The sequence below is a fragment of the Protomyctophum parallelum genome (assembly GCF_964188405.1).
Source record: "Protomyctophum parallelum genome assembly, chromosome: 18".
Taxonomy (NCBI): Eukaryota; Metazoa; Chordata; class Actinopteri; order Myctophiformes; family Myctophidae; genus Protomyctophum; species Protomyctophum parallelum.
In genome coordinates this window covers 19,105,409-19,118,374 of record NC_139716.1, presented here as the reverse complement: position 1 = coordinate 19,118,374, position 12,966 = coordinate 19,105,409, and the positions used below count along the sequence as shown (strand labels likewise).

Below are 12,966 nucleotides of genomic sequence, written 5' to 3'. Positions count from 1 at the left end.
TTGGATGGGTCCAGAGATCACGTGTGCCGATTTCTGTGAGATTTGGACAAAATCTGTAGGAGGAAAAGCAAAAAGTGTGTTTTGGACAAAATTCAAAATGGCGGAAAATCTATCATGGCGGAAATGGGCGTGGCCTATATGGGGAGATGCGTCATGACCCAAGGAATCCAGGGAAAAAATATTTTTTATTTTACGACCTATGGTTCAAGAGTTATAAGCCAAAAGGTAAAGTGGGCTGTTATAGCGCCACCATGAGGCCGACCGATAAAAATTTAAGGTTAAATAATTTTAGGGATAATGTGGAATTATCCCTAAAAGTTTTGTAACTATAGTGATTACAGTCTCCGAGGAACAAATACTTGAATGTGAATTTTTGCCTTTTCCCATTCATGTCAATGGGGAAATTTAATTCACTAATAAATTCATATCAATTAAACTATACAACATTTCTCTTAACAAAATACAAGCACACGATTCCCGATTTTTCCGGTCAATTTGACATATGGCTCAAGTGCGTACAGCGTACAGTGTGGGAGGTATAAAGCGTCAAAATAAAGACTACTCCAGTGAAATAATAAAGTGTCACAGTTACAAGAGTCTGGTTGCCCATTCGGGCAACCACACTAATAATATCTGGGATTTATATAGCGCTTTTCATGACACTCAAAGACGCTTTACATGTGTTGGGGCCAGGGGGGGGAACAAGAACAAAGGACAACTTTATTAGAAAAAAACAACTAAAAGAAACCAATAATAAAACAGTGCATATAACAAGTTTTTTTTAAAGCTTGGGAATGTGATTGTGAACAGGTGGGTTTTCAGTGAAGATTTGAAGGTAGGAAGTGAGGGAGGGGGCATCTCGGATGTGTTTGGGGAGAGCGTTCCAGAGGGTAGGGGCGGCCACGGAGAAGGCCCTGTCGCCCCAGGTTTTTCGTTTGATCCTTTTAGGGACCTCAAGGAGGCCGGCGTCGCTGGACCTGAGGGAGCGGGATGGGGCGTGTGGCTTGAGGAGATCAGAGAGGTTGATCCTACGCCACCTTCCTCTTCGATGTTTCCCTTTTGACTGATACCTGTCCATTCAAACTCTAGACGGGCCCACCCAAAGTTATTAGTTCAGCCGCGCCCGACAGCTGGTGAGAGTTCTCAACAGGCCTGAAAATGAATGGTTACATGAGGGCTTGATGAGGGCTTTGATGAGCGCCCAGGTAGGCCCTCATCAAACCCTGTACACTCAAGACATGCTCCATATATGGCCAGACCTCATCAAACCCTGTACACTCAAGACACTGCCCCCACTGCCACCCTTAGATCTCCAGGTGGTGTGATGTCACAAGGCGTGATGGACTGACAGTCATATATGGAGGCGTGACTGACGGCACGACAGATGGGTTTGGCAGGTTTTCATAGTAATCTGGGGACTTGAGCTAGAGTTTTGTAACACTTCCGACAGCATCCAGGCTGTGCACTGCATGTCAGACTCTTGCAAGCTGTTGCTGTTACTGTGAAAACCTGGGTTTTCCCCTGAAAGTGTTGGAGGGTTTGCTGATAAAAAAGGTTAAAGGTCTTCAGCACCCGGGAATTGAGTACATCACAATGATCCCTGTATGAATCATACAGACAGTGGTCATTATGAACTGAATGTAAGTGCCTCTTCATCAACTTTTCCCACATGATCACCAGGAGAGGGCGTGGTTAAGTAATTTTTTGTGTTGAGGGCTTTTTGTGTGCCACATTTGGTTCCTCTAACAGTGGTTTCCTAAAAGTGGTTCCTCTAACAGTGGTTTCCTAACAGACATCATGGACCAGCAGTCCATCATAGGCCCACCCACCAGACAGAAAATAGTCGTGGGGGGGTTCATGCAACATTCCATTGTTATTTTGATCAACTTACCAGGCATCAAAATAAAAATTATTCTACATTCTCTAGTTGTGTAGACTTCTTGTAAATTAAGTAATGCAGATGTTTAACAACAATTTAACTCTTGAGTGTACATGAAACCAAATGGACCCATTTGGTTTCATTTTACATCCGAGAGTTAAAGATCTAATAAGGGTCCATTTGGTTACCAACTCTCCATCATTTAGCTGGGGACCACCTGGAACCCTCTCAAGGACCACTGGTGGTCCCCGGAGTCTGGACCACTGGTTGAGAACCACTGCTCTAACAAGACCTAATGACCTTCCATGCAGAGTGCAGACACAACTGCCAGGAAGGGCTAACTTTAGATTTTAGGGTGAGGTAAAGACAAGCGCTGCTGACCTTTTCTGGAATGAGACTCCGTACTTGAGGGTGGAGAATTAGAGTGGATATCCCTCTAAGGCTAGGCTCAACTTTTCCAATTGCAAACAGATGTCTTTCATCATGTAGCAGGGCTTTCTAAAGCCTGATCCATCCCTTATCTCTTCCCTCAACAGGCATGGTCTATTGGTCTATCATACATATTATGAGTTACAATTTATTTTGAAGTAGGACTTTTATTCGTTTTGTAAAAATGTCATTTGGAATTACACGATACGCAATACAAAACACATTTTAAGGAAATGTGACTTACTGGCTCATGCCAATTGCAGGTGCAGCACCTTACATTGCAAAGATGTGTTTTGATTCACACCAAATCAATGCCATTACTATAACGTACAAATAATTTGGCTACTTCCCATTTCTTTAATAGTGGTCACGCCATACACAGGGCACAGGCTAAATATTAAAAAAATCACACTAATGCAGATAGCAGACGGCACAAAGTTATCCTTCCCTGCCAGCATATCAACAGATAAGCAAAAGTATAGAAGAGCCTTAACAAAGCAAAGAGCAGAGTGAGGGTCTGAAACCACTTACAGGAGACAGCTTCACAGGAGACACACCCATTTAACCTCACATGAACCATTCGTGGTGAAGTTGAAATCAGGCAGACTATTCAAGTGCAACATATGCATAGATTACTCATTACCGTATTCCCTCCACTATGTCTGTCAGAGCAGCAACCTAGCCTAGATGTGGTTAACAACTCTATTTGAATTTAAAATAAAGGGCTCTCACTAGTCTCTTTCCACTGGCCCTAATGCAACAGGACTGCTACAAAAAAGGCCTTCTCCAATGGGGGTTTCCATTTAGCAAGAAGTCACATAAATGTCTAGAAACACTCAACTTCCCTCTGCTTGATTTTCTCTCGTGCTCTCGACCTTAGTCCTACTTCTCTGTCTTCTTTCCTCTCTCTTATTGCATTGGCATGGACTCAATATGGTGGTGTTTACAGTACACCACGCCCAGGAGGTGGGAGGGGACTATCTTCTTTTGCTAGGTCAGTTTCCACCCAGAAGACCAACCGTGAAAGGCCACACGATATAAACACAAACACAAGCTAGACTGAAGGCCACAAACAATATACTGTAGTGTATAACAATAACACTACAGTACTTTTAGGCAAAGATGGACATAAAAGAGGTAGACAAAGAGCACTGTGACAACATTTTCAACATAAATTCTGTTTCCTTTCTTGAACATAAAGAATTTCTTCTACTCCCTTTACTAGTCTGTATATATCACTATGGCTAAGTATATGATTATCCTATGTAGACCACACGGCCATTTCGTACAACAATGCCATTAATACATCTTCTATATCTACCATCATATTGCACGCAATCTCTTTCAGATACCGGTACTTTCCTATAACTGACAAAGAACATCAACAGAAAGAATAAAAGGAATGAGAGTAATGCAGATTTGAGACATTGGCAAAAAAAAGTAGAATACCAAAACGATGTGGTTATGATCTATGAGATATACTGGTATCGTTCAATGGCGATTAACAAAAAACATCCACTCAGAAACCATCCAAAGAGGAGTGAAACTGACGCCCATCCTCTAAGATGGGGTTTATGTTCATCTCCAAGGACAATGGGATGGGCACTTTGACTGGATCCGACACTTTGGCTGGATCCAACAGACTTTAGAAAGATGTCTGAGGAAGACGTAGTGAGTATCTCCCAGTACAATGGGATTGGCAGTTTGGCTGAATCCGACAGACATTAGAATAAGGAAGAAGGACGGATCATTGGACGGAACGGAGACACAGAGTGCAAGGGAGGAGTAATGTAGCAAGATGGGGGAATAACGCTTGGCGTCCCGCTCCCCGTCTTCTGCTTTCTCCTGCTTCATTACGAAAAGACGGTGCTGCGCTGGTTTCCTTCCCCAACCTTTTCGAAAAACATGAAGTCCTGTAGGGTGAAAGAGAGGACGAGATAGAACAACAGGCATCAGAAGGCATCACTCTTCTGCATCAGAAGGCATCACTCTTCTGCATCATTCCACAGATAGTTCTTGGATAAACAGGCCAAAACAGCAAGACCCCAATGTTACAAATATCACAAAAAATATATTCTTTTAGGACTTCAAAGCTATGCGTTGTTATACCTTTCAATCCAGGAACATTTTCAATCAATGAGGCTAACAACAACAACACACAGACTTACAATGAGGAAGCAGGCTCCCATGAGCACGGCCTTCATTTTGACGTCCATGTCCAGAGGGAACTGGATGCCAAAGTTGTCAGTGTCTGTGAAGACCTCTTTCAGAAGGCCGCTCCACTGCTTGCTAATGCGACCAATGGGCTTGCCACCATCTTTCGACTTGAGCTGCAGAGGAAGCACAAAGACAATTTTTTCCACAACAAAGTCGCTGTCACCCACTATCGTAGCACTGCAGTGTTATGCAAGTATGAAGAGACAGACAAAAGCTCTTTTTGTGTTAGTGTTATAGTGTTGTCATCTATTCAGACTGAGCAAGTCAGCAAAAGACAATGCATCGTACGAAAAGGAGGTCATACCAACCAATACCATAGTCCTCACCTCAAAATTGACATCCCCACAGCAGTTGCAGGCGAAGCATGGTCCTTCTAGCTTCATCACTGTGTTCTTGTTGGCATCCTGGATGGAGAAGTTCGGCACAAAGGGGTGCCAGTCCTGTTTCACATAGCCTATGGTGGTGCCCGGCGGTGCTTGCACCTCCATCTACAATCCACACACACACACACACACACACGCACGCAATTTAGCATGGATACACGTTGCCCATTTCCCACTGTAGCCGTGTGTATAAAAGCTAAATTAGAGAGTCATCCCAGAACAGAAAAACTACCCACCGTCCGTGACAAGGTGTCTAGAAATATAGACAATATGAATTTACACACTGTGTCACATGAAGCAGCTTGGATAAGTGACAAGTGAACCAATGAACCAACTGGTTTCCTAGGAACAGCTGCCATCACATAGGTCAGGGGCGGCGGTGGCTCAGGGGTAGAGTGCCTGGATAGTAACCGTAAGGTTGCCAGTTCAAACCCGGGCTCCCCCAGAGTTACTGTCGAAATGTCCTTGAGCAAGACACTGAACCCCTAATTGCTCCCGATGTGCTAGTTGGTGCCTTGCATGGTTTCCGCTGCCATCGGTGTATGAATGTGTGTGTGAATGGGTGAATGTAATGCACAATCTCTGTAAAGCGCCTTGGATAAAGGCGCTATATAAATGCACCATTTACCATTTATAGGTAACATGCTTCACATGACTCCTGTTTTTAGCTGGTAAACAACCATGAAATACATTCAAGTAGTCAGGGGAAAAGCTTGGGAATGTCCTGTGTTGCGGTCTGCCAGCGGAGTAATTTAATAGAGACAACCAGACAGATAAAGGGCCGGTCCGGCCAGTTCAGTGGATTGATAAAGAGCCATTCATAGGCCCTTCCCACAACGGCTCGGGCTGTTAGCCGCGCAAGATTGTAAACGACATAAAACTTAGTTTGTAGGGGGCGAGGGGACTATTGCGTCACAGTTTCAGCAAATAGGCGGCATTCTCTGTACACATGGAGACGACAAAGTCGCGTCTCCAAACTTTCCCACTCTGGAAGGTGGTTTCAAAATTAGCCGGTTAAGTCCCCCAAAACGCTGTCTCCGACAAAACGGGCAGATCGGCTAAATACTTGCCCGAGTAACGCAGAATACGTCCTCGTCTGGACAGCACCATAGTCTCAACAAAACCCTGCGTCCTGCCTGACGAGGTCACTGACGAGGTCATGAAATTGTTCAAACACTAACCCTATCGTCTCTATTTTGGCCATGTCGTTCTAGGCAAAAATGTTTTAAAATGCTCAAACTCTTTTCCAAAATAGCTACATGCTCACAAAGTGACGTGTTACAGAGGGATGCCATTAACAAATAATACTTTAGTCAGCAGGGTTAGCAACTATTAACAGGGTCATTATATTTATATTCATAGCTGAACTACTGCAACGTTATCTTTGAACCTCACCTCAGTACCACAACAATCAAGTCCAATATTTGGACTCCGATATCTACAAAGTGTTTGTCCAGGCATAACAGTAATGAATAGTCATGGTAGTGTGGCGCTGATTAATGATTACTCTAGACATGCTCAATTGATCTATAACTCTCTTTACTCACTCAATTTCTTACCTTTCTCTCTCACACAGAGGTGAAACAATTAATTGATCAAAAGACAGCTAATCAAACAAATCAAGTAATTGAACGAGGACCCAGGGGTGTGTTGTTCCATTTGGGAATTTGGTCGGACCGGCGGCTGGCCAGAAACTAAAATACAAGGATCCCTGGGTCCGTTTTATGCCCATACAGAATTTGGAGATCTCCTTATGTCTGTCTGTGCAGATTTGTTCTCACTAAAGATATTGCAGATATTGCAAATAATTTTTATGACTATTATGTGGGATTAAAGTATCTAAAATAAAGTAGGCTATGAATATTTCAACATTAAATAAAATGTATGTATTAAGAATATTATAATGAAAGGCAAAGGTTGTGAATTTGAATTTCATCAGGTTGAAGTCAGTAGTCAGTGAGGTGGAGCGGTTACTCCGCTCTCTTCCTGACAGTAAGGCCTAGATAACCTAGATACTAGTAAATGAGATAAGAATGACTGCTGGTATGATAGCATGTCCTGTGTTTCAGTACTGACATTTAATTTAAAAAGAATATTTGTATGTTTTTTTATGTGGACCCCAGGAAGACTATCCTTAATCAAATCAAATCAAATCAAATCATACTGATGTCATAGGCTGGCCTCCAAGTACCATGATAATGGGGGATGCATACGTTGGTTAGACATACTAACAGTCCGACAGGCATTCGACAACACCGTCACTCCTGACATTCGCTGCCGGATAAAACTAACCCGTGCTGCGGGTTAAACTCACCCGTGGCTCCAACATGGTTAAAACTAACCTGTGACAGGTAAAAACGAACCCATGGCTCCTGACACACGTGGCAGGTTACAACTAACCCGCGGCATGTTAAAACTAATCCGTGGCTTCCTGTGAGGTTAGGTTTAGGGTTGGGTTTTGGCCCTTGGGTAGGATGTCATGTGACTCATGACTGTAGGACTGTTAGTACGTCAGACCAAACACATGCACCCAATAATGGGTACTGAACTAAGTACTCAACAACGGGTACTGCATAACTGGAGGGACATGTGTTCCCCAAGGCCCAACGAGAATCGTTTCCAATGGGCATCAGCCTAGTTATTTCACCTTTTATGCCCTAAATTAATCACAGCCCACACCCACCTCTTGCAGGCAGCAGGGGCACCAGCAGGAGACGCAGCGGAAGGGTCGTATGATGCGGATGACCTCTCTGTCCATGTTATCTTTGATCTTCATGTCAAAGCTCCGCAGCGATCCGCAGCAGTTCCTGGTGCAGCAGTCGTTCTTCTCCTTGGCCTTGTAGATCTTCTGGCCCAAGCTGTTCTTGATCTCATACTGATTGTTCGTCTCAAAGCCGATGAACGCTGAAGAGGAGGGAGACAAGAAGACATTCTCTATGACTAACTGACCACTGCTCTGATCGATGCCAAATTTTGGGGTCCGATAAGACCAGACCTGCTTTTTTTCCTTTTCTCCTGTAATAACATGCAATGTTGGTGTGGGCAGGAATTTGTTAGGTTGGAGTATACTAAGTAGGAGTAGGAAGTGGGAGGGAAAAAGAAGACAGCGGAAGGAAATTAAATTGAAGGACATGGGAACAGAGAAGTGGGAATGGTGGAGAAACCAAAAGGAAGGAAATTTATAAATAATAAGGTCACTTCATCACCCTGATGCATTCTGATATGGAGGAGAGCTGTAGGAGACCAAGAAAAAGCCCTAGAGGATGGGCTAACAAGATTTACCTTCTAGAAGCTCCACTTTTTGGTGGATCAGTATCTGGTCAATCTAGAACACGAGAGAAAGCCGTCATGTGAGGGTCAGGTGGCGAGAGAGAAACAAAACTGGTAAACAAACTAACCACATCACATCATCCAATTCAATCTAAATACAATACCCTGTACTTCCAGCCTACCTGTGTGAGGTACTCCAGCCCTGGCGGTACGCCAACAGCGACTGCCGCTGCAGCTGGTGCAGACGGTGAAGAAGCCGGGGCAGGGGAGATGCCACCTGGGGGGCCTCCGTATTCGGGCCCCTGACCTACAGGGCCTGGCTGATACATCACAGGTTGGCCTGGCTGCGACTGAAAGCCAACATTGAAGCCTACCGGAGGAGGTGGCTGGTTGGGGTCGCCATACCCGCCCTGAGGATAAGGTGGCTGGTCGCCATACCCTCCCTGAGGATAAGGGGGCATGGAGTAGCTTCCAGGCTGGGGCATATTCGGGTAGGGAGCCTGGTTAGGAGAGCCTGGGTAGACTGAAGTGAAGACAAGAAATGACTTCAAAACATTGTCCACAAAAGGTGAAAGCCACAAAAACAAACATTGTCCACATACCTGTTGATGGACATTGTGTCATAACTTGACCACTGTTCAATATACATGATTTTATATTACATAAGTTATTATTACAAAATATATGCAATATATAGATATTGTATGTATTGTATATAAACATTTTGTAAATTACTTTTACGAGTATTTTGCTGGTCAAGAGGATGTTTAATTGTTGATGGTTAAGGTTTGTGTGTTTGCGTGCGTTCATGTGTGTGTGTGTGTGTGTGTGTGTGTGTGTGCTTATGTGCAAGGAAACATCTGAAACATCAATTGCCTGAAAGCACCTCTGAAACTACTTGTTATTCATACTATGTCTGAACTGGCTAGCGGAGTAAGCGGACATTACAGTGCAGAATGCATTGTACCACAGTGAGGCACAATAGAAAGAAACAACATACACAACACCCCCACATGGCTATCAATTCCTATTATTGATTGGCTATTCATTATTTTCATAACAGTAAGAAAACAACACATGAAATCTAATACATAACTGCAGAGAAAATAAACAATTCTACAGGGAGGGGGATATTTTACTGCCTATATATTCTTATCTGTTCACAACATGTGTCATTGCGTCAGTAGTCAGACTGCAAATTCAAATGAGTCACGTCGTCAACGACAGCATTAAGGTTTGACTTGACCTGTGTTCTGTGTTCCTTTTTATACAGTAGCCTCTCTTCTCAACTCTTCCTGTAACTGCAAATGTTCTGACTCAACACTTCAGTGAGCCTAAAAACTAGGCTACTACAGTATTAACACACTGTTGTATCTTGACTATGTATGTGCATCTTCACTCTCCACAGAGTCAGACCAAATATGTGTTTGTCACATGTGGATAGGACAGAACCACAATGGTCTCTAACATATCTGCTAACCTACTTTGGAGGTCATTTGACCATTTAGTAATGACAGAATGCAGCCAATAAAATCTCAATCTCGCGCTTCCTCGTCAAGACTACGAGAACTCTCAGGCGGGTTAGCCTAGGCTACAGTTTGGAATTTCAATTAACAGAATAAAAACATTTCTAAATGTTCAAATGAGGACTCAGAGTGTCTCTCAAGTAATAAATACATTTATAACAACAATAATAATAAATAATAAACGTTATTTATGCAGCACTTTTATCAATAGTTTTTAGGATTTAAAAGAGGACACTTAAGTAGCTTGTCTGATCCCTAATGGAAGTGTATTCCACGATTGCGGAGCTCTTAAGCAAATGCCTAGGGACAAAAGCAACAGCTGAGAATGTCAGAAACATATGAAGGGGCAAGGGCTTGACCGTTCAATGATTTAAAAACAATTCTGAGCACCACAGGAAACGGGTTCATATTTTCTAGTTCTTGTAAGAACCTTTGCTGCTGTATTTTGTACAAGGTGAAGGTAGTTGACTGACTTCTGTGATCTAGGTTGATTGGTGACAAAATCATGGTGGCGTTTCTTTTGTGCTTTGCAGAATGACTTGATTTGACCAATAGCTGACTTTATGATATTGCTCAAATGTTTAAAGAAGTTCAGGTCCCAGATTTCTGAGCTTGTTTGTGCGAGGTGTGCTGCATTTGCTCAAAGCTCAATGACACAAACGATCATGTTTCTGCCGCCCACCAACAAATAACGTGTGTGAGTAACACCCCATGACCCCAGGAGGAACCTCCTCCCCCCTCCACATTCCTAACGCTGCTAGAACTAAACAAAACAGGAAAATGTTAAGTAGCACTCGAGCATGGACAAGCAGAGGAACAAAAATGTAGATGGAAATGACAGATTATTGCCCACTCAAAATAGAAGAGAATTATGGACAAGATGATACATTCAGAAGGTACATCTAAATTTACAGTCAAAGGTTTACTGGAATTCCATTCATATTTCATTACATCGGGATTCGGGAAGGAAAGGGGGGAGGGGGGTCCTCCAACGGCTTCAAGGCAGGACTAGGCAGGGAACAGTACAGGTCATTCAGGTATTCATTCACTATATAATGACGATCATTTGTGGCTAGAAATGGATATGGAAACTTTCGGTGAGAGCAGATTATGACAGGGTAATATAATCTGTCAATTGTGTCAATTATGTGAGTATAACGTTAAACTCATCATTGTTTAGAATTAGATAAATAGTCATTCTTCAGCATTTCCTTGGCTGAAATGTGGATGTGCATGTGATTCCATAATGATCTTTTTTAAATTATTGCATATAATCTGGTTAAACTTAAATACTTTGAACTGAAACCTATTTGCTTTTAGTACAGGACAAAATAAGGCTTTTTATGAATCTTTGGAAAAACATGCTCTTCTGATAAATGAGGCATTGGTTACTTGGTACCAATTTACCAAGATCTAAATATTGCATAAAACCTTTTGTCAAGAATCCATGATGTGATATATTAGAAAACTCCCATTTTTCTCATGGTATTCTCATAAAGTGCACAACGGCACAATTTTCTGGGATGGTAACTTAATGCTTACAAGTCCAATTTAAAATAGCCCACAATAAGGGTTAACTTTTTAACTCTTCAAGAAGATAGGCTATTCTAATCTGTATGTGAATGTATACTACTAGATCCATAGAGGGGAAATGGTACCTTAATTAAGAGTTCTACATTTTTTCTTTCAATCATTTATGAAATCTAGTAGCTGTACCATGCATAAGTTGCTTACCAGGGGCAGACATGGTGAAGTTAGGTGGAACGTTTCAGCAAAACAAATGGAAAAGAGGTCGCACTTCCTCCCTTGTTCCCTCCAATGGTCCAGCTCCACTCCACCAGCTCTCTGTGGAAACCTAGATAAATGGAGAGGAGCAAGGAGGGGTCTTGTGAAAAGCTAACCTCGCGTCACACACCCATCTTTCCACCTCAGACTGTGAAACGCAGAGAAGCGCGCCATAAGAGGAATCATGAAACAGACCAGTCATTTATCTTTATAGCCGTAATTACAGCTGCGCAGTTAACACAATGAACACGCCCGATGCAATACAATTCTCAAGAACAAACTACACTTTGGTCCTCATAAAACCATGAACGTTTACATGTTAATAATCAACCAACTAATCTATTCAAGTCAAAAAAGTTATAAGCAGGATGTAGCTAAACAAGTATGACACTGATACACAACAACCGTACTGTACACATCACATACTATACTGTGAGCACATTATTCTTAAATGTTCATGTCTGATATGGAAAGTGGGTGTGGTTTGGAATTAAGGAAGCCCTTTCCCTTTCCCACTTACACCATAGACTAGAAGAGTAATAAAAGGATAGAGACTGACTGAACCGAGGGGGATTTACACTTTAATCCACGATACTACTTTCCTGCACATGCAAACATCTTTTCAAACAGCATTCTGGAAGTTTAGGCACGCATGCAGCCTTGAAGAGGGATTAAAACCGTGTCCAAAATATAAAATAATTACATTTCAACGGATTCAGAAGGAATACACGAGCATTTCTTGACCATGGTAACTGTTAAAGTGTAGTAGAAAAGAGACACATGACGGCTTAAAAGCTTACCTCTGATGTAGTTTAAATGTCTCTCAATCTTGCTAAATTGATCAGGGGGAGAAAACCCGTTTTGAATTCGTCACTGTCGAAGTGTGTATAAGTTCATGCAAAACGTTGTTTTTGCCTGAAGCGGTTTTGTCACTCAAGTGCTAGATCCTCGATTACTAAGATTTTTTTGTTGTGTTTTTCCTCCCCATAACTCCACCCCACCCACACAACCATCATCACGTGACGTCAATATAATGGCTTCCGCATTAATGAATACGCGTCCACGACGCCGACGCGAACCAACCCCTTAATTAACGTTAACTGAGAAGATTAAAAAATAATAACAGTTCCTGTGCTCCGATCGTGGCAGTTAGACCACCTGGGTTATTATTATCACCACCCTGACTAAGAATCAACCTGGATGGGGACCACCACCCTGACTGAAGAATCAACCTGTTGGGTGGGGGTGGGAGGGTATGACTCATAACTGTACATTCATATTTGTAATAACTTACTATTAACTTATTAAGTCATGTTTTTCATTGGTTCAGTTAGGCCATGCAGTATAGTCTATTCTTCAAATAGCTATAGTTGCATAGGGTGACAAGATGCCATCTGTGAAGTCACTAAATAAGCCTATAGGGACACTTTAAGATAATCTGTTAAAGCTGTGAGTTCATCCTGCTATGTGATGTGCA

At 42.4% G+C, this 12,966-nt stretch overlaps 1 protein-coding gene across 1 annotated transcript; it reads right to left on the bottom strand.

Moving 5' to 3' along the window:
• Positions 1-2,437: 2,437 nt before the first annotated feature.
• Positions 2,438-12,470, bottom strand: LOC310875867 (phospholipid scramblase 2-like). Its single transcript, XM_083789284.1, has 8 exons — positions 12,290-12,470; positions 11,439-11,559; positions 8,361-8,701; positions 8,191-8,233; positions 7,592-7,812; positions 4,852-5,013; positions 4,477-4,638; positions 2,438-4,221 (listed from the first exon to the last, which is right to left on the bottom strand). The coding sequence occupies exons 2-8, from the start codon at positions 11,449-11,451 to the stop codon at positions 4,162-4,164; spliced, it is 1,002 nt and encodes a 333-aa protein (XP_083645410.1). The 5' UTR covers positions 11,452-11,559; positions 12,290-12,470; the 3' UTR covers positions 2,438-4,161.
• Between the last annotated feature and the right edge of the window lie 496 nt (positions 12,471-12,966).